General features: G+C 40.4%; 3 protein-coding genes across 3 annotated transcripts; 1 reads left to right on the top strand and 2 right to left on the bottom strand.

Moving 5' to 3' along the window:
• The first annotated feature begins 589 nt into the window (after positions 1-589).
• edaradd (EDAR-associated death domain) lies at positions 590-6,509 on the top strand. The gene is made up of 6 exons (XM_067235891.1): positions 590-719; positions 4,011-4,069; positions 4,445-4,487; positions 4,587-4,657; positions 5,092-5,140; positions 5,296-6,509. Exons 1-6 carry the CDS (start codon positions 662-664, stop codon positions 5,679-5,681), a joined length of 666 nt encoding a protein of 221 aa, XP_067091992.1. The 5' UTR covers positions 590-661; the 3' UTR covers positions 5,682-6,509.
• si:ch211-125o16.4 (neuroblast differentiation-associated protein AHNAK) lies at positions 6,498-16,468 on the bottom strand. Its single transcript, XM_067235889.1, has 5 exons — positions 14,773-16,468; positions 13,053-13,118; positions 12,730-12,853; positions 12,439-12,623; positions 6,498-12,276 (listed from the first exon to the last, which is right to left on the bottom strand). The coding sequence occupies exons 2-5, from the start codon at positions 13,053-13,055 to the stop codon at positions 7,099-7,101; spliced, it is 5,490 nt and encodes a 1,829-aa protein (XP_067091990.1). The 5' UTR covers positions 13,056-13,118; positions 14,773-16,468; the 3' UTR covers positions 6,498-7,098.
• A 2,185-nt stretch (positions 16,469-18,653) lies between these two features.
• On the bottom strand, positions 18,654-25,560 carry exo1 (exonuclease 1). The gene is made up of 14 exons (XM_067236785.1): positions 25,525-25,560; positions 24,940-25,152; positions 24,708-24,827; positions 24,439-24,562; positions 24,204-24,341; positions 23,642-23,854; positions 23,185-23,372; positions 22,915-23,017; positions 22,478-22,715; positions 21,478-21,691; positions 20,680-21,196; positions 20,468-20,560; positions 20,082-20,275; positions 18,654-18,860 (listed from the first exon to the last, which is right to left on the bottom strand). The coding sequence occupies exons 2-14, from the start codon at positions 25,098-25,100 to the stop codon at positions 18,755-18,757; spliced, it is 2,409 nt and encodes an 802-aa protein (XP_067092886.1). The 5' UTR covers positions 25,101-25,152; positions 25,525-25,560; the 3' UTR covers positions 18,654-18,754.
• Between the last annotated feature and the right edge of the window lie 248 nt (positions 25,561-25,808).

The raw sequence follows: 25,808 nt of genomic DNA, 5'->3' as shown, positions 1-25,808 counted from the left end.
GTGATGCGTCTGTTTCTCAACCGAGGATACAGCAGGTGGCAGCAAACTGTCACATGAGGTCTGCAAATGGGACGTTTCCACTTGACTGTGAAATGACTCATGGAGCCTACCTATTATTGATAGAAAAAAATTAAGGTCACGTTGGAAATAGCACTGCATGTAGGCAAATATCGATAATAAAGGCCAACAGCACATAGCCCTCTGTGGTCTTGGCAGTTGAGTTAGTGCCCGAAGTGCACATGATCGTCCGGGTTCTCGACTAATCTATTGGTAGCCAACAATTATAGGCTATTCACAATTACATAAGGTTCGTCGGTTTACTAAAATGTTGTAGCCCTACTTATTTGTTTATTGGCGTGGCATTTGAATAAGCCCACGTACTAGTAAGACAGACCAAAGACGTTAGAATACTGTAAGGAGAGGTACAGACAAGCGGACTTGGACTTGTCTAACCTGCGGCTTCGTTTTAACCACAGGGAGGGAAGTTCTCAGAAACCGAACTTAAAACTTTTTCCTTAGCTAACACATCATTTGCATAACTTCCGCTTCTCAGCACAGGCACAGGTAGACCAGTCTACTCTGGTGTGGCAGTGGCAACATCTCTACGCAAAACAGTTTATTCGTTATTATTTTTCATATTAGCTTAACTGACTGTTCTCATATGTGTGACTCTATTGGTGTAAAGATGACCAGCTTGAAGGCGTTTCAGGAGACATTTGGTAAGTTGGAGAAATTAATAACAAAGGCTACCCTTGCTTGGGTATGCCATCTTTCTTTATGATCCTATTTATTGATCCTGTGAATTAAGTTGGCTATTGTGGTCTTAAGGCCAAACACAAAGGCTATATTGTGCAATTTGTCTGAAGGAAATGTTTTTATATAATTATTATTTGGAAAGTAATTTTACCCATAATGTCCTATAGCCTAAATGGACCATTTCTTTGAGAATGTTGAAAGACTCCAAATCACACGTAATTCTAGAACAGTGTCCAAAAAAGAGACTCATCAAGAGATGTTCATGTACAGTCGTAGTGGAGCAGAACTGGTCCATCGTCATTGTCATAGCCTACAGATGTAGGATTAAATTAGAGTAAATTAACTTCCTTAGGCGTTTACAGTGTCCGGATTGCAGTTATCTGTGTTCTAGGCTACTGGTGAAGGGTACCAATGGCCATTATACTTTTTTTTTCTTTTCAACTCTTAGTTCAAATTGTGAAAAATTAGTTGTAAGCCTAAATAACTTGTTTTTGTTGATGAAAGTGCATCCAGTGTTGTGGCTTTTAACTAACTGTAGTTAAAGTTATAGTTTATTACTAACTAAAGGTGGCGAGTCAGGTGGCTGAGCGGTTAGTGAAGCGGGCTAGTAATCAGAAGGTTGCCAGTTCGATTCCCGGCTGTGCAAAATGACGTTGTGTCCTTGGGCAAGGCACTTCACTCTACTTGCCTCGGGGGGGTATGTCCCTGTACTTACTGTAAGTCGCTCTGGATAAGAGCGTCTGCTAAATGACTAAATGTAAACTAAAGTAACTATAGTTGGATGTTTTGATTTCAACTCATTTAAACAGTCTCTATCCTAGTTTCAGACTTAGAGTACATTCTATCAGACAAATAGCAAACGGGTTTTGCATGTGTCTCACTAGATTGATAGCACACTTTTAGAAAATGTACACTAATTCCCTTAAATACCTGTGCACTCTTTCTCTGCACCCCCCCCCCCCCACACACACACACACACACCTAACACCAACTATCATGCAAAGACATGACAATGTACATCTTTGCTTTAGCAGTGGGTATTCAATGGATTGAGTCAAGTATTAGCATGCCATTCAGCTCAAACCATGTGTGGAAAAAAACATGTTTAGTTGCTGCACACCAAATGCACACGGTCTGATGAATGGCTTTGAAACTCTAGTCATCCTTTCATACAGGGTATGGGTGGTCAGAAAGGAGAAAATCTAGGTTCATCTGTGTGGAAATGCGGCCCTGAGCAATATATTATGATGTGGTTTCTATTTCATCTCTTTCTATTTCATCCAGAACGAGCAGGTACATGCCCCTACATTCCCTCTGAGACAGAAACAATGCACAACAGATCTAGAGGCTCTGCTTTAGTTGATTATATGTGACTCAGAAAAACTGAGATATGCTTGTGCCTGATACTATACAGTGTGTTCTGTGAGTCTGAGAATTTACCAATGAGTGGTGCAAGATGGAATGATATCAATAAATGTTCCCCAAGTCTACAAACAAAAACATTGGGCTATGCCATGCAAGAATATTTCTAGAGGACAGTGGTACATTTTTGTAGTTTCCACTGTTGTTGTTTGCACAAAAATGAATTTATTGTATTCCCATCTTGTGCTGTTATAAGGTTTTATGTAAGTAACCTGTACAGTGGTGTTACAGTTATTACCATAGTCTTTTCCACTAAGGAAAGCAAAAGCTACATTCTCAGTATCTATGTAGTTTGTGACACAGTGAATAAAAAAAAAACATAAAATAGTTGTATGTACACCACACCACACTACAGTGTGTCTTGTAGATAATGTTTACAGTTTAAATACACAAATACAGTAGTAGTTGTAGTAGTTTATTTTGAACATGTAAAAACATATATAAAATAAAAATATATATATACAGACATGCATACATATATAAAATTACAATTATAATGACAGCTTAATAAGGTCATGTACTTCTCAGCATAATCTTCCAAAATTATTGTAAGTAATTCAAATTAGAAATTCCCATGTTCAAAAAGGAGTAGTAAGAAGTTCATAACAAACTTTTCAAGTCCTACCCCTTTTCTCTATCTTAACACAAATACAGTGAGACATTATTCTTTTTTTATCTCGTAGAAAATAATCCATCCCCTCAAAACAACGTCATGATACTTCCAATCTTGTGGGAGTTCAAGAAATACACTTTGAGTCATAATTGACAGGATAGATGACAGGAACCTTGAAAACCTTGAGTATATGAGACGCTTTCAAATATTTTAGGGAAATGCTCATATACATTGAGGTGAGATTAGTATTCTCACCAACGGTCAACTTTTGAAATGACATCATATTGACTTCAAGTCTTTTTTAGGCAAATGTGTTGTCACTTCATCAGTCCATTCCTACACAACAGTCACAATGCAAACATACCTTACTGAAGAATATCAGAAAGCAACTAGCCTATTGTACAATGTTGTGGGTTTAGCCCGGAAGCCTGTTTCTGGACTGGACTTGCTACAGTAATATGGCAGTTACCATCTTCTTATCCAAGCTTCACATACAAGTTGAAATAAGGTGTTAACGTCATGGAGTGTAACTGAAGAAAGGTCAGAGCTGACGCTTTATTTAGAGCCGTCTAGTCTCACACAATGGCTTCACAGTGACGTTGACTGATAGAGACCCATGTGGCCTTGCACAGTTATTTTCTAGTCCTCAAAGCGGTGCTTTGTGCTTCTCTCAACTAATCAATGTGTGGTTCTTGACATATGTTTAATCAGTTCTGTGTGACTCTCAAAATGTAGGTTAACACTGTCTTAAATAACATAAAGCAACACACCAAACTATGGAGGTGCATTTGTGTCTTTTTGATGAGAGCAAAACCTTTTTCTTTTTGATCAAAAAAGTTTTGGTTTCTTCCTGAAACAAAAACTTTGGTTTGTTTCTGAAACAAAAACCTAGGCTTCAAAATAACCAATGTACCAATACTGTTAAGCCTTTCTTTTGGTTAGTTTGAGAATAACAAGTGTGTGATTTACCACTTTGCAATTATAGTACTGCAAGCAAATGGGGACAGTCTTTCCCAAATGGAGTGTGGATGATAGAATTTTTCAAAATATATATATTTTTTTACTCTGAAGCTTTGTTTTGGTTTCAGAACAATTATTTTGGATTGAAAATAAAAAGCGTTTTCTCTCAACAAGACACAAATGTACCTCCATAAAAAACTGTATGCATTAAGGTTGTCAGCATTGTAACAGAGGTGTTATGTCTGCTTGGTCTTCACAGATAGAATATCTGTAGAACCAGTGGAGGACACTGATACTAGCAGTTTTATGCCAGAAATGGTAAGTTTTAAATTGTTCAGAACGTATAGTAGAGCAGTTACAAGTTAACTTTCTGCCTTGTATCAAGTCGAGCATTTGTAAGTTGAATGCAGTTCCTCGGAAAGGGTATATGAAGCCATTGAAACATTGCTGTAGTAAGCTTGATGTACTGTGTTTCATAGGACCAGGGATTTATTAAGAAACAAGTTGGAGCAAGCATCCTTTGTGGCTGAAAACTGTGTAATTTTCCTTCACAGTTACTTAATATTTTGGAATGCTCTTTTTCTTTTATTGACATTTCCCTAAACAGATTGAATAGTGTATTAACAACAATGAATAGTTATCACATAATTTTTCTCCCATTCTCCTGTTTTCTGATTCTATTTTCTTTTTCAGTCCCTAAAGTCCAACTATCCAGTTCAGGTTACAGAACCTAAAGGTAGAGTATCCGAATGTCTGTAACATACAGTCACACAATGTGCTTATCTTTACATTGTGATGGGGGGCATTCCCTCATACAGTTAACTGTTCCCTCCAGATACTGTGACACTGCAGCTAAGTTCCATGCCTCCTGGATACCTTATACCTCATTCAGACAGAATAAGACAGGTAAATAGGCCTCTTCAAATATGTTTTTAAAGATCAATGTTAAGTTTCGATAACGTTGTTTTAGGGCCAAACAGGATTAATCTGTTAACTACTGTTTTGGACCATGAATCAATCACCCCAGTCCTTGAAATTTCATTTGTCTGGCTATATGGCCTAAAGAATGTGGACACCTGACCATCACAGGGGGATTGCCCCCCCACTGAGTCCATATACTGACAGGTGTCCACATACTATTTGACATATACAGAAGTGTACATTTCAAACAATTTAAGAACAAATTGTGTCAGTATTCAATATTGAAATGACAGTATTGTTAATTATGATTATTGGTTCCTGCTGGTAAAGTAAGTTGTGTGAATAAGGTAGTTTATAAATCTTGACCAGGAATTACAATTCTACACTGATTTGTTGACCATCCCTCCCACCTATTGCAGCCAGAGGAAGATGGACTAGATTGTATCTGCACAGGGTCAATTTCACCAGGTAAATCAATCAAGATAAAAAGTAAAATACAGGGTCGAGGACTACTCACTGACATGTCTAAAATATTTATAGATTGTTGTCAAACCATTAATGTACTCATGAGCAAACACATTATGTCTGAGTGACTATAAATTGGTTTTCCCTCTGCTTTACAGACTTCTCTAAAGAACCACAGTTCCTGAACCCCTGTGACAAGTGCTGTTACTCAGTCCCACCACCCAAGATAAGTGACCTGATGAACGACAAAGACTTGCTGGATCTACTCCGTCTGAAACTGGACCCCAACCACTGCACTGTCAAGAACTGGAAGAACTTTGCCAGTCGCTGGGGTATGAGCTATGATGAACTGACCATGCTGGAGCACCGGACCCAGGGATCTATGTGCCACAGCCCTACACAGGAGTTTCTGCTACGCTACAACCAGAAGACAGTCACGGAACTCACCGACCTTTGCCGTCACTACCAGCGCATTGATGTGCTGCAGCTTCTTCAGCGCTGGATGAAGAATGACTGGCCTTCACGCTGGCAACAGGCTCATTAAAGCTATTTGCCCCTCCCCGCCTACTCCCTGCTTCCAGCATAAATTCAGATTGTGTTGAAACCAAATCATCTTACAGCTATGTTTCCTGTCAGAATTGGAGTTGGTAAGATCACATCCAAGTCTGAGAACAGGCAGATTTTTTTTCTTTCATTTTGCTCTTCACTTTATTGAATAGGAAATAACAAAGGGACATAGATCTGTTGTGGTCAGAGATTTGTATAGCAATCAGTGATTAGCAGAAATAGGGTAGGGTTGACTCCTGCGGAGTTTATTGAAAAGGTAGGAAACTATAGTAAGTGAAATGTATTGACATTGTGCTCATATCTGTTCTCATGGTCTCAATCAACCGGTCTAATTTTCTGGCAAGCTGGGAAAAACATCATTTCCAGTGATATTTTGGGTTTGGTCATGAGTTAATTGTTTGCTTTAGGTGATTTTCTATTTTTCTCCATTTAGTTTATTAAATCAGAGATGATGTAGTGTTGCATATCATGAAAATTATATGCTTATTTTAAGTGTTTTGTTTCTTTTGGGGATTTTTTCAAGTACAATAGATACAGTAAATTAACTTTTGGAAAGAAAATCAACATTTCTGTTTCTTTAGATACCATATGAAAAGTTGACTGGTCTAATTTTGCTCTAATAGTATCATATAAAATATCGCAAATTACCGCATTGTATTGATAGTACATAATACATGTTCAGTTTTAGCATTGTATTCTTTTATTTATGAATACTCAATATGGCTATCTATAGGAAAGCAGCACTGGTACAAAATATAGTCTTGTGTTAGAAATATGGAGGCAAAAGAATCGACAAAGTACTTTATTTAACAGAACAAATGATTCCGGTATACAATAATAAATTTGCCATCACTTAATATACAAAATTATATATTTCATTCAGATTGCGTTCAAAGGTAAACATCACTGAACTGAATCAAATTCCATGCAGATATATTTCTTAAATACACACAGGTAGACAGGTATTTCAATAAATGTAGCATTTAAATCGTGTTTTCACACACAAGGTCAGGAATGAAGTAATTTATTCCATCATTAAACTTATCTAACACAAGACACTGCAGGAGTACAACATTAGTGTGTTTGGTAAGTGTATTTACAAATATTAAAATACTACTTTCTAATTTTACATAGTAACAAACAAGCTCCATTAGGTGGTGATCCCTGTCATACACAAAATATTTGACAGTGTAAAAAGTGTTGTAATAAGCTGTAATAGATTGTAAAAATTTATGCATTCTAAGTCACAAAAATGTAAAGTGTTATTAGACTTTGTCATGGTGGCTTAGAATCGTTATCCATTTACATGTTCCAGTTCCATTTTTACAAGTTCCATTTGGACATTTTTGGAGACTCTCAAAGCTTGGAACTAAAATAAATCAGCATCTGGATCTTTAATTAATGTTTAGGCCAAGCATGTTTGAGAGGCTTCTTGACATGCTATCGTTACCCTCTGATGAGTTTTCAGGAGAATACACATTGATTCCAAACTCAGATTTTGCCATTTTGACTGTATCTGTAGTGGAGACTACAGCAAGGTTAGGAGTGACATCCCCTGCCAGATTAAGATCACTTTTCACTTCAGGCTGTGAAACATTAACTATAGCAGTTTTTGCCTTAGACAATCGAAGTCGCTCCATTATGTCAATAGGACCGGAGGGTGAAGTGCCCTTCTTTCCCTGATTTGTCGATACACACACTTTTGGCAAAGTGGCGCCAGCATCTGGTCTAAAGTAACCTTTAATTTTGGGACTTATTGTGTCCAAATTTAAGACTCCGATAGATTCGGTAAGGTTTTCAGTGCTGTGTGTTGGTAGTCTGTGGAATTTAAACTTGGGAACTTCCACCTCAATGTTAGATAAATCGTTTTCAGTTTCATCCTCACTAATACTTCCTTCAGTTTCTGAGGCAGAAGACTCCTCTTTTTCGTCTAAACTCCACCTAGTTAACCATTTGGATGTACTTTTTGGTGGATCTGGTGAATATAAGTTTTGAAGATTGGCTTCACCACTTGGAGATATATTATTCTCTCCCTTTACTTCTGCTGTAGACAAATTCACTTTGAGATCTGGAGCAGCAATGTTTCCGTCAATTGTTGGAGCTGAGAGATTGAGGTCTGGGGCTTGAAGATCAGGTCCTTTGAGGTCTGCTTTGGGCAAACTAAAATCTACACTAGGCCCAGAGACATCTCCTTTGATTTCTGGGGCAGAAAGGTTGAGTTGTGGAGTCTTCAGTGCAACATCAGGGGATTTGAGGTCAGCTGTTGGCAAACTCAATTTGAGATCTGGAGCAGCAATGTTTCCGTCAATTGTTGGAGCTGAGAGATTGAGGTCTGGGGCCTTAAGATCAAAATCAAGGCCTTTGACGTCTGCTGTTGGAAAATTCACATTAACATCTGGAGCCTTCAAATCAGTGCTGACGTCCAGAGCTGGACCTTTCACCCTTGGTCCAGATAGACCGAATTTTGGCAGTTTAATTTTGGGCAATTGGAATTTGCCTGAGGGTGCATCAAGGTCAACATCTGGGGCTTGAAGATTTACATCAGGTCCTTTGAGGTCTGCTTTGGGCAAACTAATATCTACATTAGGCCCAGAGACATCTCCTTTGATATCTGGGGCAGAAAGATTGAGTTGTGGAGTCTTCAGTGCAACATCAGGGGCTTTGAGGTCAGCTGTTGGCAAATTCACTTTGAGATCTGGAGCAGCAATGTTTCCGTCAATTGTTGGAGCTGAGAGATTGAGGTCTGGGACCTTAAGATCAACATCAAGGCCTTTGACGTCTGCTGTTGGTAAATTCACATTAACATCTGGAGCCTTCAAATCAGTGCTGACGTCCAGAGCTGGACCTTTCACCCTTGGTCCAGATAGACCGAATTTTGGCAGTTTAATTTTGGGCAATTGGAAATTGCCTGAGGGTGCATCAAGGTCAACATCTGGGGCTTGAAGATTTACATCAGGTCCTTTGAGGTCTGCTTTGGGCAAACTAATATCTACATTAGGCCCAGAGACATCTCCTTTGATATCTGGGGCAGAAAGATTGAGTTGTGGAGTCTTCAGTGCAACATCAGGGGCTTTGAGGTCAGCTGTTGGCAAATTCACTTTGAGATCTGGAGCAGCAATGTTTCCGTCAATTGTTGGAGCTGAGAGATTGAGGTCTGGGACCTTAAGATCAACATCAAGGCCTTTGACGTCTGCTGTTGGTAAATTCACATTAACATCTGGAGCCTTCAAATCAGTGCTGACGTCCAGAGCTGGACCTTTCACCCGTGGTCCAGATAGACCGAATTTTGGCAGTTTAATTTTGGGCAATTGGAATTTGCCTGAGGGTGCATCAAGGTCAACATCTGGGGCTTGAAGATTTACATCAGGTCCTTTGAGGTCTGCTTTGGGCAAACTAATATCTACATTAGGCCCAGAGACATCTCCTTTGATTTCTGGGGCAGAAAGGTTGAGTTGTGGAGTCTTCAGTGCAACATCAGGGGCTTTGAGGTCAGCTGTTGGCAAATTAACTTTGAGATCTGGAGCAGCAATGTTTCCGTCAATTGTTGGAGCTGAGAGATTTAGATCTGGGGCCTTAAGATCAACATCAAGACCTTTGACGTCTGCTGTTGGTAAATTCACATTAACATCTGGAGCCTTCAAATCAGTGCTGACGTCCAGAGCTGGACCTTTCACCTTTGGTCCAGAAAGACCGAATTTTGGCAGTTTGATTTTTGGCATGTGGAATTTGCCTGAGGGTGCCTCAAGGTCAACATCTGGGGCTTGAAGATTAACATCAGGTCCTTTGAGGTCTGCTTTGGGCAAACTAAAATCAACATTAGGCCCAGAGACATCTCCTTTGATTTCTGGGGCAGAAAGGTTGAGTTGTGGAGTCTTCAGTGCAACATCAGGGGCTTTGAGGTCAGCTGTTGGCAAACTCGCTTTGAGATCTGGAGCAGCAATGTTTCCGTCAATTGTTGGAGTTGAGAGATTGAGGTCTGGGGCCTTAAGATCAACATCAAGACCTTTGACGTCTGCTGTTGGTAAATTCACATTAACATCTGGAGCCTTCAAATCAGTGCTGACGTCCAGAGCTGGACCTTTCACCTTTGGTCCAGAAAGACCGAATTTTGGCAGTTTGATTTTTGGCATGTGGAATTTGCCTGAGGGTGCCTCAAGGTCAACATCTGGGGCTTGAAGATTAACATCAGGTCCTTTGAGGTCTGCTTTGGGCAAACTAAAATCAACATTAGGCCCAGAGACATCTCCTTTGATTTCTGGGGCAGAAAGGTTGAGTTGTGGAGTCTTCAGTGCAACATCAGGGGCTTTGAGGTCAGCTGTTGGCAAACTCGCTTTGAGATCTGGAGCAGCAATGTTTCCGTCAATTGTTGGAGTTGAGAGATTGAGGTCTGGGGCCTTAAGATCAACATCAAGACCTTTGACGTCTGCTGTTGGTAAATTCACATTAACATCTGGAGCCTTCAAATCAGTGCTGACGTCCAGAGCTGGACCTTTCACCTTTGGTCCAGAAAGACCGAATTTTGGCAGTTTGATTTTTGGCATGTGGAATTTGCCTGAGGGTGCCTCAAGGTCAACATCTGGGGCTTCAAGATTTACATCAGGTCCTTTGAGGTCTGCTTTGGACAAACTAATGTCTACATCAGCTCCAGACAAATCTCCTTCAACTTTGGGAGCAGAAAGATTTACGTCTACATTAGTCCCTTTAACATCTGCATACGGCAGTTGTACATTGGCATCAGGAACAGAGACATTCAAATCTGGGGTCTTTAGGTCAGCATCAGCATCAATGTCCAGTCCTTTCACTCTTGGTCCTGATGAGCCAAACTTTGGTAGTTTCATTTTAGGAAACTTTAATTTCCCTGATGGAACTTCAGCCTCTGTGCTTTGAAGGTCAACTTTAGGAGCATTCAGTTTAGCATTTGGTACACTGACATGTAGGTCTGGAGTATTGACATTGCCTTCAATCTTTGGTGCAGAGAAGTCTGGTGTGTTCAATTCAAGTTCAGGTCCATTAACATCTATATCTGGAGTCTTAATATCGGTATCAATGTCTAGACTTTTGACTTTTGTTCCGAATTTTGGTAGATGGATTTTAGGAAACTTGAATTTTCCAGAGGGAGCATCAATATCAACACCTGGGGGTTGGATATCAGCATCAGGCAAACTGACATTTATATCTGGAGCAGTGATGTCTCCCTCCATTTTAGGTGCATCCACATCACCATTAAGATCAATGCCTGGTCCTTTCACTTTACCCAGTTTGGGCATCTTCAGGGTGGGCCATTTGAATTTCCCAGAAGGGGGGTTAACATCAATATCTGGAGTGTTGATGTCTACATCAGGGCCTATCAGGCCAGCTTTTGGTAAGTTCAAATCAACATTTGGAGCACTGATTTCTCCATCAATATTTGGGGTGGACAGACTCAAATCAGGGCCAGACAGATCAGCATCGACATCTGGTCCAGACAGTCTGTATTTTGGCTTTTTTAGTGTGAACAACTTGAACTTTCCAGATGGAGCCTCAATGTCCACATCAGGAGTGTTCAGATCTGCATTGGGGCCTTTTATATTTGCATTTGGCAAACTGAGGTCCAAATCATTAGAGTCTAGTTCTGCACCAAGTTTCAGGTCAGGGAGACTGAGGTCGGGGTTAACATCTGCATTAACATCAACATCTGGGGCTTTAATCTTATGGCCTGGGAGCTTGAACTTGGGCTTTTTCAGTGTTGGGAATTTTAGTTTCCCAGAGGGAGCTTCAATGTCAGCATTGGGACCTTGGATGTCAACATCTGGTGCTGTAATCTCACCTTCAATGTTTGGGGTGGAGAGATCCACGCCTGGTGTCTCAAGATCAGGTGCCTTAACTTTTAACCCAGGTTTGCCCCACTTTTGATGAGGCCAAACAAATTTACCCGAAGGAGCCTCAATGTCTAAATCTGTGCCTTGTAAATCTAGCTCAGGGGCTGAAACACTAACGGCAGGTGCAGACAGATCACCATCTACATTCACCTGTGGCGCCTTTACTTTTGGTCCAGGTAATCCAAATTTGGGTTTTGCCAAAGTTGGCAACTTAAATTTACCTGAGGGTGCCTCTATGGAGGTATCCAGATCCACATCTGGCCCATTTACATCTACTCCAGGGGCTTTGATTTCCATTCTAGGAGCTGAAAGGTCCATTTTAGGTGTCTGGAGGTCTCCACTAATAGCAGGGACTTCAACATCTGTAGATAAGTTCACGTCTCCCTTTGGTGGCTTTGCTTTCATTTGAGGCAGATTGAAGTGGGGCATCTTGAACTTTGGAGCCTTGTATTTCGTTCCACCTGTCTTTACCTGAGGTGTCCCAATGTCAAGTAGGGCTTCTGGAGTGCTAAGCTGTGGAGGAGAGGCACTGACCTCCGGGCCTCTCAGAGTACCATCCAGAGGTGCTCCTTTAATCTTAGGTCCAGCCATTCCGATTGTGGGCATTGTAAACTGGGATCCTTTCAGGCGCCCTGCTTCACTTAGTGATTCTCCATTTAAGCTAGGAACATTGATTTGACTCTTCAAACCTCTGCTGTTGCTATCCGTGAGCATCTGTAGATAAGCAAACAGCAGATGAATATAAGTGGTACTGTATAAAGCTCAAAGCATTTACCAACACACATTATTAATATAAAAAAGTAGATACAGTAATAAAGCACATATAGACAAGTATCTTAAATATATGATTGAGACTTTTACTAATGTATAACTTACACCCCCAAAACCTTCAAGACCTTCAAGATCACCATTCAATGAACCAAGGCTGACACTGGCTTTCAAATTCTGCTTTGTCAGAACTTTCATGTTCTCGTCATAAGGCTCAATGATCTTGAGGATCTTTAATACGTCATCCTTATTGAGGTGGTCCAAGTGTATAGTGGCAGCAACAATCTCATCTCCTAAGATAAAAAACAAACAAAAGAAAACACATGATAAAATGATTAATATCAAAAGGTCATGAGGTAATAATTCCAGTGCTCCATTGTATTATATTTCAAATTTTACCTGATTTGAGACCACTCTTAGCTGTAATGTTTTGGTCAGTGACTCCTGTGATGACCACTCCTCCTGCCTTAGAGTCCTCAAGGACTAGGCCTTCGTAGTAACTTCCTTTTTGATTTTCACCGTTCTGGTTAAGGATAATCGGTTGATATTTAGTCTAGTGTTAAGAATCACTACATTGAACAGTGTGCTTGGGTGTATTTTTTCATCATGGTGGGTGCAGGGGAGTGTACTATTAGGCCTATACAGTAAAATGTGGAGATTGGGTACAACATTTTTACGTACTAGTCTCTATTCCATTGCTTGCATAACAGAAACCTACTCACCATGATTGTTTAGTTAGAGTAGTTACATCTGCGTCTTCGGCATATCAAATTTAATGTCCACTTTATCTGTAAAATACAAAGACAAAGTTACCTTCAGTTTATATGTAGTGATGACAGAATGTATGAACATGAAAGCTATCAAATGTAACTATAGGAATTTTCATGTACTTGGATAAGACAATTAACATATTCTATGTGAAGACTGAAAACCCACATCCTCTTCCAATTCCAGGAACAGAACCCTGTGACTGTCACATACACACACTTATACTACTTCATTGAGCCTCAAATTGCCTCCCACTATAAATGAAAGTTAAACTTATGCATAACTGGATCTACTGAAGTGCAGTGCAGTTTCTACATCTTGATCTAACACCTGATAGCTGATGAAGGGGCCTGCACACGTGATTTTGAAAAGAGGGTACAACTTAAGTAACATATTTGGATATTATTTATACCCGGAAAACATTTACTAATATTCAAGTAACTAAATTAATGAATAAACACATTCATTGAAGTTATTTGATTTTCCTCCATAACAAGCTGGTTTATTGGCACAGACTGTCTCAACCACAAACTGTCTCAACCACAAACTGTCTCAACCACAAACTGTCTCACACTTCAGGAATCCAAGGTATGGTCATTGGAAGGATGCTTAGGGGAAGGTGTCTAAAACCAGTCGGTTGAGATGCATGGAGCATGAGTTCCATACCTCTCCCTTGCCACACCTACAACTCGTACATCCACAGGCCTACATGTCAGTGTGATGCTTCAGCATTCTGATGTGGATGGCAGGTAGAGAGAGAGGCAGCCCGATCTGGTTTCCAAGTACTGTCAAGTAATTCTGTGACAATTTTCATCTGCTCAAAATGTCATGGTTTCCATATAAATCCATTATGGATCTCACAGTTTGTACAGTAGTCCATAATGAATGGCCTAATAATAACAATTTCAAACATTAAATGAACAAAAACTGGAAATGATATCCCAGTGTTTTTGTTCATTGGCCAGTCCTACGTACATTGTCTGCACCATAACTCCACTTCAACAACGCCCATTAACTCAACTTCAAGCCCGTTAACGGCCTATACAAAAAAATCCTGCTCAAAACAGCCACATAATCAATCAAAACACAATTTTAAATCTACAATCACATTCAATTGTATATCAATATGATACATAGTCTTACTAGTGACACTGAAATCTTTCTAAACCCAAAAACAGGAAACAGGCCTTTGACCTTTGATAACTGTACTTAAATCAGCTTTGTAAACAACAAATCTGCTGTCACGCTTGCCACATTTACATTGTTTTGAGGTAGGCTACATATAAAATATATTTAATTCTCAAGTTCAACATTTAGAACATAATTCAAGCTCTATGTAGACAGCACAGCCATGATTAAAATCTTAAAGTGGAATCAGTATAGGTACTTTACATCAACAGAGCAGAACAGCTTTGGTTAACTGCCAACAAAAATAATTCCCATTGTACAAGCAGGGTCAATAACAATGCTACCTTTGTTTAGTCTTTTTTAAATTATTTGGATGAATTGTTTTAATGTGGTCATGTTTCTCAATCACCAATTCAATTAGGCACATGTTTTGTTTTGTAATTTAATATAACAGATTATTTTCAAGTTTATTATAAAGTGAAATCCCTGTTTCCATAATGAAAGGTTTAACCAATGGCCATGTGGCTCATGATGGTCTGGACTCACCCTGTGATGTTTTCAGAGATGCGTCCTCCTAGCAAGTGTTGTCTCTTCAGAACCGTAGGCTGTTAACTTGTGTGAGACAACAGTTAAATGCCTTTTTGGACTGCCACCTGAGCCCGATTAACAGGTTAAACAACACCAGGACACCTCCCCTAGAACTACGCCCCCCCCCCCCAACACACACACATCCATCCGTAAGTCTTTCATAGTCATACACATACAAGGCTGGTGACAGCCGAAACCTGACGAAAGAGGGAGGGAGAAAGAACTGACTTATAAGAGAGGGACCGATAGAGATACAGAAGGAAAGAGAGAGAGGGAGGGAGTGAGATAGAGAGAGGGAAAGGAGAGCACACCACTCCTCTTTAACAGGCTGAACCAGGTTTGCAAACAGAGACGATTGAAATAATTGCAAAACATATACCTAGCAACACAGAGCATCGACATACAAAACAACAAACCATTTTCACTATCATCAAAATGCACATGCTTTGGGGTGGCCAAAGATGTACAGTTGATTCATATCAGGGCCATTGCTGGAATGAACATGCATGGTTCCTTAGTGTGCGTTGTTTATTTTTGTTGCAGGAAAATCCAAGGCAAAAATCCAAAAGAGCAAGGCAAAATCTGAGTCAATCAGGCGGAATATCAAGGCCGATATATACAAAAACCATAGCAAAGGTACAGGCAAAAAACTTTGAGCAAAAGATATTCGGTTGGTCAAAGAAAACAGCTACAAGGTCAAAACAGATAATGGCTATCTAAGTTAGCTAGAATAGAAGGCTTAGTATGTTGTGTAGACGCAAAACAACACTTCACAAAGAACATGGGGAAACTGGACTGCATAAATAGGGTTCTCTAACAAGCGCCAGGTGAAAATCATCAACCAAAATGAACAACCACACTGAACATAGAAAATAGAGAACCCAGAATGTAACCTAGAAAACACCAATCTAGATCAGTAAAAAATGTACAATAAGAGAAAATAACAAGAAAACAAAGACCTTGATAAAACAGAACCTTACAATTGTATGCTGGGCAATCATTGTGTGGAACCATCCTTGTCATAAATGCTTTATTGTTTTTTCATGTTTAGGGTGAATACATTTACAGAGTAGAGATAGTTTTAGAGAACACAACATCCCTGCAGGTGCTTTTAAAGGTACTTTAACAATTGAATGTTCCAACTTCAATTTTTTTTGTAGTGTCAATGTTTCAATAAGTAACAAATGGAATATCACACTGCACATGCGAAGAGTAACAACAAGAATAACCTAAGCGTGGCCTATCTGTATATGATTCTAATTACCCCAGATGTCTCCATTTTGTTTTCCAAGTTTCTTGGACCAAGTGTCTGAAATTCATCACATTACCATTCACCATGTAGATTTCTCTCACTACATTGTTGTCCTGAGGATGCTATCGAGAAGTTTCACCATTTTCTTTTGATAGGAAAACAGTGCAGTATGTTATTGAGCAATATGGGTTTTCACATATCACAGAATTCCAATGTATTCTCTTTCAAACACAGTGTACAATAAGTGGGTGCAATGATATAACTGGGATGGTCACCCTCAAAACCACTCCAAGGTATTTATAAACTAAACATACATTGCTTTTGAGGTAGATACCAGTCATGCACCATGTATGTGTTGTGAAGGGAATCAGCTGTGTCCAACAAAACAGACAAAGACGTGCTCTATTGGGAAAATAACCAGATGCTCTCACTTTAATGAATAAAAGTTGCACAGACAAGATTGTGAATTTGTTTCTACATGCCTGCAGCCGACCAAGTCCAAATAGCTTTGCCTGAAGGGAAGGCTCTGGAAAGGAGAAAAAAAAGATGGCTTCTTGAGTCATGTTTTACTTGTCCTAACATGTAGAGATACTTACACTCCTGGCTTTGTAGAAAGCCTTTGAAATTATGTCTTGTGAGCATCTCACTAAAACACACTGGGCCCTCCTACTACAGAATGAAGTACTAAATACAGCAAAGACCCAATCAGTACACAGCACTGATGTATAATGTTTCAATCAGTTAATTCAGAACTGTTTAAAGTCAGTTTGTTTCACTGTGACATGTGTCACAGTGAAACATTTTTGTTGCAGCACTGACACTTAGTCAAGGACACAACAACATTCCAATCATATTTGTCTGTCCTGTCACTTGACTATCCACGCAATCTGACTTGTAAGGAACATGAGTGAATCTTTTAGGTTTGTGGTTCGACACTGTCAATCTGGTTACTGCGACTTGTGTTTTCTGTTAGTAGTACCTGAGCAGACAGTTTTCTCCACACCTTTAGAAGTGATGCTTAGGCAGTAGTGGGTTACAAATCTCGTATTAAAGATGCTTTGTTAAGAACAAAGAGTGTGTGGTACACATAGATCTACGTGGACACATCATTTAGCATACCATACACATGTGCACACACACAGATGTATTTTAATCTGAGTAACGTTTCCTGTTCTGTCAACCAGACACCATTATGTTTAAGCAATCCCACTCAGTCATAGTAATGATAGTATGTTTTGTCAGTCGTGCATTCCCTTTACTCAAACACCTCCCAAAACTTGTAAGTATGACAAAGGTAAAAAGGTACTGTACAAAAACACATACTGTAGGTGTTGTGTGCACATTTATGTACTGGTACTGCTGAAATCGTATTAAAATCATCAAGTAAACTGTCTTTGGAAAAAGGTACCGTAGGTTGGATTCATGGAGGCATTTTGTATTTGAGTCATCCTCATTGTAAAGGAACAGGTTATTATAGCTGAAGTGCCTGAAGGTTGTTTTGCAGAACTGACTTGATGTTGATCCTGCCTCTAATTCTTGTCAGTGGCCTCAACATGTGATAAAATAGCAACGGTCTTGATTTGGCATGAATTTTTGAGTACCAGGTTACAGCCAGCATCCTTTAAAGGAATGCTGTTAAGTGGCATTCTTACCAGAGTGTTTCATTCTCTTACATCCTAGTCAAGCTGCCAAGATAAAGACACATGTGGGCTAAACTTGCTAATAGCAACATAGAATAAAGGTACAACAATATTACAGTAACTTCTACATCAATTAATGTCAACCGTATCATTCCCAAGATAGCAAGTGTTGGTAGATATGCAACAATTCCTACATTTGAAAACGAAACAAATGTGAGAGGAATCTGACCTCACTATGTGTTCAACAGGTGAGGTCACCGTCTTTTGCGCAATCTTCCAGGAGAATAGGAAGAGACATATGTCAAGAATCCATGAGGGCTGACATGCTTTGCTATGCAGTCAAAACCAGGAATGATGAAAAAAATCTAACTGATTTACTGCAGGTGCGTAAGAACTTAGGGTTGAAAATTGATAAGAGTTCTGCCTTCCTCTATAAATAAACTAACATTAAATGTATCCCTATTTTCATCTTATGAACAGCTGGAAAAAACATTGGATATAGAACATCAATGAAAAAAGGAGTTCTAATAACAACTCATTAGGTACAGGCATGTTGGGGATAAATATGATTAGGACGACAACCTAACACTACAAGTTTGCAAAATGGTTTACAAGTCAAACCAAAACTGTATTTTTAGAGGGAGTACACACATGATTTAAAACACTATCAAGAACAGGAATTAGGTGCCTCTGCTACAACCAGAATTCCACAAGTAGTATGCTGGTAGTCCATTTTGAGTAAACACTCAAGTATGCATTGTTCAGCCATCTTAAGAGTTGACACATACCATTCTCTTTCAAGAATGTAATTAACAAGAACCGACGAAAAAGCTACTCACCTGAGTAGCTTTAACTTTGTGTTTCAGTGCTGCATTTCTATGCTGACAGTCATCGAAATTCCAAGAGTATGAAAGATCACCCAAAACACAACATTTTAGGAAGGTTGCTTTATTAAAACTGAAATGTATGTATTTTAGGATTAATGTACACATGTCCATGGTAATTCATTCACATACACAGTATGTTATACAGATTAAAGATAACAATGTTAAAAGTAAATATCCCTGTCCGTTTCAGGTATCCGGACTGGCACATTGTCCTTCACTGGTGACATGGGTTCCCCTTTTTGACAAGGCAAAATCTTTTCATTTTCTCTACAAAACAGATAAACAGATACGTGCTCATTAAGAATTAAGAGGAAAAGGTAAACAATCCAATTATTGATGATATTTGAGATGTGTAGATAATGTAATGTTCCAAATGGAAGTTAACTGGAGAGAGGAAACAGACATTTGATTTTTTTCTTTATCACTCATCTACGCATGTCTTATTTGGTGACACAGGCCTTTGCAATGGGACAAGTGCCTGTGGTAACTAGAATGCATTGTTTCACTAATCTATCCTATTTATGGTAATGATGTTTCGAGCTTCTTGGAAGATGAACAGTAAATTCCTCTGTTGCCAGCCACCACCACCCAATTAACACGATGTACCAGCCACTCCTTATTTCACATTGAACTTAGCATTTAGTTACACCACCTTAATTTATTCAGCATTAATACATCAACAAGGTTTATTCCCATATACAGATGGTACAGCTAAGCAGCTAGGATTATTAGAATTTTTACAAACCATAACTTACAACATAAAACTTAGGTTTACCATGTTTCCCCTCCAGGGGAGAAATAGTTTCACCCTGGGATGTAAACAATACGGGTGTTCCCCTGGTTTGTAGAAGTATTCATTCTTGCATCAAACTCTGTTCTAGTTGGCTTGGCATTATTTGAAATGCAAGTGGCAAGCCTTGTTTCATAGGTGCGGCTTCACACTTTAATCATCCCTTTGTCTATGGATATTTAAAAAAAAATCTAAACACTGAGTAACTTTTAAATCAAATGTATTAGTACAGCCCTTTTTACAAGTAATGTCCCTGAGTGGTAAACTAGCTGCTGAACTAGTACCCAATGTACACAGGGTAATCCTTCGATTTGATAGCTGTCGGAGTTACTGACTTGGTGTTAATGATGCGCAAAAATAGAGCTGGCCATAATGCTAAACATTTTAAGCAATGTTTAACTTGCAAACTACTCAAGTGGTATATGATTTTTCCAGTAGAGGGTGATTTGCAATGCGAGTTAATGTTGCAAAGGGCCTTCAATTGGTTGTGATACTGCAGAAATATTAACAATCCTTATTTGGGGTTGTTATCATATATTCAATTTAGACCATAAAGCAGCTACCATAACACCCATACATGAATCCAAGAACCTCAACTCTATACATGTATAAACCTTCACCATGAAGAATAATTCAGCTACAGGATTGATAGGACATCATGTAGATTGTGTTGTATGAATTACATTACTTTTACTTACTTCTTGAAACCAAAGTTTTTCCATAGACCACTGATGGTGGATTGGAGCCCTGAGTTGTTCTCGTTGCAGGGGCTGGCTTTCTTCCTGGGCCCCTTCGGTATCTTCCTGAGTCCGCTGGCCCTGGCTGGGGCAGACAGTCGGATGGCTGTCCCCTTCCGCTGGTCACTGGGCCTCATCCTGGGTAGACCTGCCACCTGCTGAGACAGAGGGACAAAGAGAGAGAGACAGAGAGAAGGAGACAGAGAGAGAGTTAAGTATGTATTGCAATGTGTGCATGTGTGGAGGGGAAAAAGTGCATGAAAAGGAAGTGAGACAGACAAATGAAATCAAATTAATAAATAAAAATAGCAACATCTATTCAAAACATTCTGTCACTACCACAGTACCTTTGGTCTGATTGTGATTGTCTTCCTATCAACCGTCTCTGGGGAGGAAGTGGGCCTCTCACCACAGTCCAAATCATTACTAGAGTTCATAAACTAGGAAAACAGAAGACGAACAGTCAACCAACCAGCGGCAAAGCACCCAAACCCACAATGAAGTCAAAGTGGAAAAGCCCACGTAGGGATAGTTTTCAACACAGAGAGTGATGACATACAGGGTTGATAACTTCCTCCAAACAGTTGGGCGAAGGACCTTCGTCATCATGGCAGGAAGTGTGCTGACTTTGTGAGAAATAAGCGCTGTCCTGTGTAGGAGGCAAATCCGGGGGAGGACCCTCATCCAGCAGACTAAAGGGAACGGGTGACGGCATGCTGGGGGACTTTGGGGGGCTCTGGCCCGGCGGGCTCCAGGAGATGGTCTCCTTATTACGATGGAACTTCTGAAGAGCAGCAACGCCATGCACAGCTATTGGGGTGGTCAGGGATTTTTCAGAGGAACTGCCAGACCACCGAAAGACCCCCAGGCCCTGACTGGCAGACGTGGGGGAGGGGGAAGGAGATGGGCTGGGGGTCTCGACCGAGGGAATGCTGGGCCCGTCGCTCTCGTCCAGCTCTACTGTTTTACATGAATCCTCACTTGGGCTTTGCATGATCTCACATGCTTTTTCCTTCTCTCCCGAGGACTCTTGGCAAAGGATCTCCACCTCGCTGGTGCCGCTGCTACAGAAAAACCTAAATGGAGAGAGAGAGAGAAACCATTAGTCAATAAGACACTAAACTCTCCCTATAGAACATTTACTCCCCAGTAAGAAAGAGTCAAACAGTGGCTAAATAAAGATGGAGATTAACAGACCAGCCTGTACCTGAAGCTCCATCCAAATCAAGTCAAGTCTTCTCTCGTTCAGAAATGAGGTAATCAAACAGAAATAGACAGCAGGAAGAAGAGAGTACTCACTCTCTCTCGCTCTGCACTGAGCAAGAGAAGTAAATCAACAACATCCACAAGACATCACCTGCTGCATGTGCCTTGACCATCTCCATCCCCGTCATGGTTCCTCCTCTGGAGCAGGGTGGCAAAGCGGTTACGTGGTTTGGGCTGGGCTGTGCCAAGTATGGTGGCAGTAGAGGTAGGTCTGTCTGTGGAGCAGGGGTCCAGGTCTGCTCTGGGTCTTTTCTGACTGGAGGGAGAGTACTGGAGCAGCACATCCTCATCTGAAATGCTTGAGTCTGTAGGATTTAGGGAATTTTAATGCATCTTAACAATTATACATATTATAGTGTCAATTCAGTTTACTTTATATAAATAAATAAAAAGATCTGCAAACTTAAGCTTTAAGAATACCCCCACACACACACACAAACCTAGCTGGGTTTAAAGGACCACATTCCCTAAAAGCTTCACCTCTCAAACCATAGCTAGAGAAACAACTATTACAGCTCAAGGGCAGTGGTTTGGTTTGACATTTTACTTTTAAACATTATACTTTATGGTGTGAAAATGGGAGTGGTTGCTAGATTTGTAAAGAGATTTCTGAACCTAAAGATAAGTATGGTAGGTTGTATATAGGGAAGCGCTCTAAGAAAAATAGTTAATTACAGAAAATGTACTGCCATTAAGTCTAAATTGCAGTTGCACGGCTGAATAGCTATGTAAAGCTAAACATGTTTGTTATTTATGTGATCTATTTTCGTACGTAGATGGTTTGTTTGCTGCCACTCTTTCTGTTACAAACTGAAAAAACATACGCAACTAGCTTAGGCTGAGCTGATGTAAGATGGTGTGACAATATCAAAAACAGTATTAGTGACCAAATTTGAAACAGGAAGAGCAAAGGGTATGCTGAGTGTAGCATAAAATTTGATGTCAATTAATTATATTTGAATAGATGGAAATTGTGCCTGAGTACTGAGTAGTGGTGGACACGTCCTCACCCCCCCCCCCCCCCCATTTACATTTAGTCTGCTAAATGACTAAATGTAAATGACACCCTTGATACAGCTAGTCAAACTCACTTTCCCTGGGCCTCTTTACCCGGGCCTCCTTGTGAGTCAGTCTGAGTCCCTGCAAACTGACAACTCTCTCCTTCCCCCTGGTGGAAGGAGGCCTCTCTAGAGCACTTCCCTCAGGCAGGGGTGGAGCGACAGACAGACAGCTGCTACCAGGGCTGTACCCTCGGCTCCAGATGCTGGGCTGGCTGAAGGCCTGGGGGGTCCGGCTGTCGTTCCATCCACGGCTGCGAGGTTTGACCAGCTGGAGAGACAGTTGACCAAATATCTTTAGAAACACAAGCATAACTGAAATAATCAAATGCTTTCAACCCATTTCACTGGTTATTTGAGATGAGTTTAACCTGTGTCAGACCTGTTAATATTAAACCTCCTAAATGGGTAATAATCATGCTGTTGCATATAGAGACTGTAGGGATAGAAAAGGACTGCGCCACCAGTACTTTTGTGTTTGCTCTGTCTGGGTTGAAGTCATCAATCGGTTTCATGGTGTTGAGGTCCAGATTTCCCAAGGCCATCTGCAAGCCCTTGTCATCTCCTATGTTACTGCATCCACATTATTAAGGACAACACATTTACAAGTCATACCGCCACACTTGTCTTACACTTGATGTTAAAATATTCCTGTTGTATGGTGTCCGTATGTCTGGTTCAACACAGGTTTCACCAGCATTTTGTACTACATAAGAGTCAGATGTGACTTGAGAGGATACCGGCCGGCATAGCAGAGGGTGGAGGGGTCGACGTCGTCGGGGTAAGGGTTGAGAGGCACAACTTTCCTCCTGACAGGGTCAAACACTAGCTGGTAGAGGAAGGTGTTGTTGGCCTTCACAAAACCCTCGATGTACTCATCAGGCACCGTCACATTCATCTTCAAGTACTGGCCAATCTTCCTTATGACCTGAGGGTATAATGTTCACCCGAGTTAAAAGGGGATTTATGGCTGCAAGGTCCAAATGATCTGCTGGCATTAACCCCCAATTACTTGAGCAGAGAGGAGAGGAGTGGAACGATATAGTAGCTTGGCCTAAATTGCTAAAATGTGTATAACATCTTAGCTGTCCCAGATGCTTGACCCCAAAACATTGCATGGACTTTTTTTAAGGGCTAAAAAGGTGGCTTTGATATCGCTCGTTTCTTTCAGCATCAACATTTTTATTTCTCTCCAACCTTCAAGATGTCTGGGTTGTTGGCCATCTTCAGCAGCTTGCAGGCTTTCCCCAGGCCGATCCCATACAGAGAGGCCAGGTAGTCACAGCCCGAGAGGATGCACATGTAGCGAAACTTCTCCTCTGTGAAGACATCGCCCAGCGAGCGACAGCGGCCCAGGTGGCTCTGGTCTATCTCTAGCCCATTACCCTGTTTGTCCATTTTAAGGAGGACCTGAGAGTGAAAATAATGGTAAGATTACATTGACTCAAGTCAACAATTGAGCTGTTGCCTGCACAAGAGCTGCTGTGGGAGCCGTAGCCTGTTTAGTGAGGTTTTAAAGATCCCGTAAAGCAAATTCCATGATTTGCTTCTCAGTACATTATATACGTGTGATATGAGTTCCTGAACACATGTGCAAAGCGCAAAAACTTTGTCGCATTGAAATGTGGAGTTAGACCGTTGAACAGTTTCTCTTCCGTTTTCAGTTTAGTGACGTTTTAATTTCCTGAGATTAAATCACTGTTTAAGCTTGTCATAAACATACATATTGTGTTTTTTCTTAACTTGATGCTCAAGATACCTTTTTGCAGCCAAACGCCAGCAGGTCAGAGTCCTCTGTGATGACAGCCTGGGCGATGCCCGCTTTGTTGAGGAAGGCCAGCTGGGCATCTGCCTCATATGGAGCCACAACACAGTCCACTCCTCTAGTCCTCGCGGCCTGAACAAAACAAAGCAAAAATACATACAAATCAGAGTTCGTATTGATGTATCTTCCACATACAGTAATCAGTGAACAGCTTATTAACGAGATTTACCTTAATGACGTCACGTGCCATGGAAGGTGTGACATTGACACAGCGTGTGAAACAGTCTCTGGCCTCAGAAATCTTCCCCTCCCGTAGCAACTGCTTGCCTTTCTGAAGATTAGCCTGTCGACGCCTGAAGACAAAAAGACAGTTTTGGTTTGTATAAAACAATTTCCGACCTATTGTGCCGATAGTGTTTACATAAAGCGTATAATGGAAATCATAGTTGTTTTGTAAAAACTGTAAACACCATACAGCTACTGTATAATATCACTTACTCTCGACGAGACTTCTCAACCTCATGTTTTGATGGCAGATTGCATCCATCAAACACCAAGATAGGTTTTACTCCAAAAGACAACAGCATGTCTACAAATTTCATACAGTAGGAAACATACCTAGGGATGAAGAAAATGAAATGTATAAAATTATGTCTGATTATAGGACCAAAATAATGTTGTCCCCATTCATTATAAGATATTGGCCCAAAGTGAAATAGTTTTAACTAACTGGTCAGTTGGTTCCCCTTTAGCCAGCTTTTCAGCACAAGAAAACGCCCCTTTGTGGAGCCAGCAATAGGTGTCCACTGCCACTGTCTGTCCTTTGTACTTTCTCACACTGACGGGCTCTGAAGCGTCTTTGATAAACTGCAAGAGTCCGGATATTCCCATTTTGATGGTTGTATCGCTAGGGTAGATGCTGATGCGGCTTGATATTGGCTTCCTGCAATGTAAAGAAAGTTACATCGTTTACTGTAGTGAGACGGTGGACATTTATTGTTTGAAAAGTTGGTGCTAGCACTAGCTCTACCATTATTGAGCTACTAATGACTAACTGGCTAGCAAAACACCTCTAGACATATATCTATTATTTCTGATATCATAGCTAGCTAACTAGCCATCCCTTTCTCGTTTGTGCAGCTACTGGCTTGCAAACTAGCTGAAATTAGAAAACAAAACGGCTCAGTCAGTATTGATTTAGAATCTTCATGCAACTTCAAAAAACAACGTTGTCGTTGTTGAAGTCAGCATTCAATTGTAAATTAACAATCTAACCATATATTAATACGTATATCAAACGGTAGGTGCAACTTACCACTCTGGCTATCTAAGTAGCTATATAAATAGTCATAACTAAATGTACTCCCGTATGAAAACGGTAAAAACCACCGACAAGAAACACATTTAGATTTAGTTTTAGCGGCAAAAAGAGGTAGCACACAATACATTGTTACCATTGGTCAGTAGAATTTGATAAACCAATCATATACAAGAGGTGGGTCTTCTGGGGAGGATTTAAAGAGTGTCTTGAAGCGCCAATGTCGCTCTGACAACTTCAAAATAAAAGCCACGGTTTATTTGATATTTACATGCATCCAA

The sequence above is a fragment of the Osmerus mordax genome, chromosome 5 (genome assembly GCF_038355195.1).
Source record: "Osmerus mordax isolate fOsmMor3 chromosome 5, fOsmMor3.pri, whole genome shotgun sequence".
NCBI classification, from domain to species: domain Eukaryota; kingdom Metazoa; phylum Chordata; class Actinopteri; order Osmeriformes; family Osmeridae; genus Osmerus; species Osmerus mordax.
Note: the sequence above shows the minus strand (reverse complement) of the source record. Positions and strands in the feature narration are given on the sequence as shown.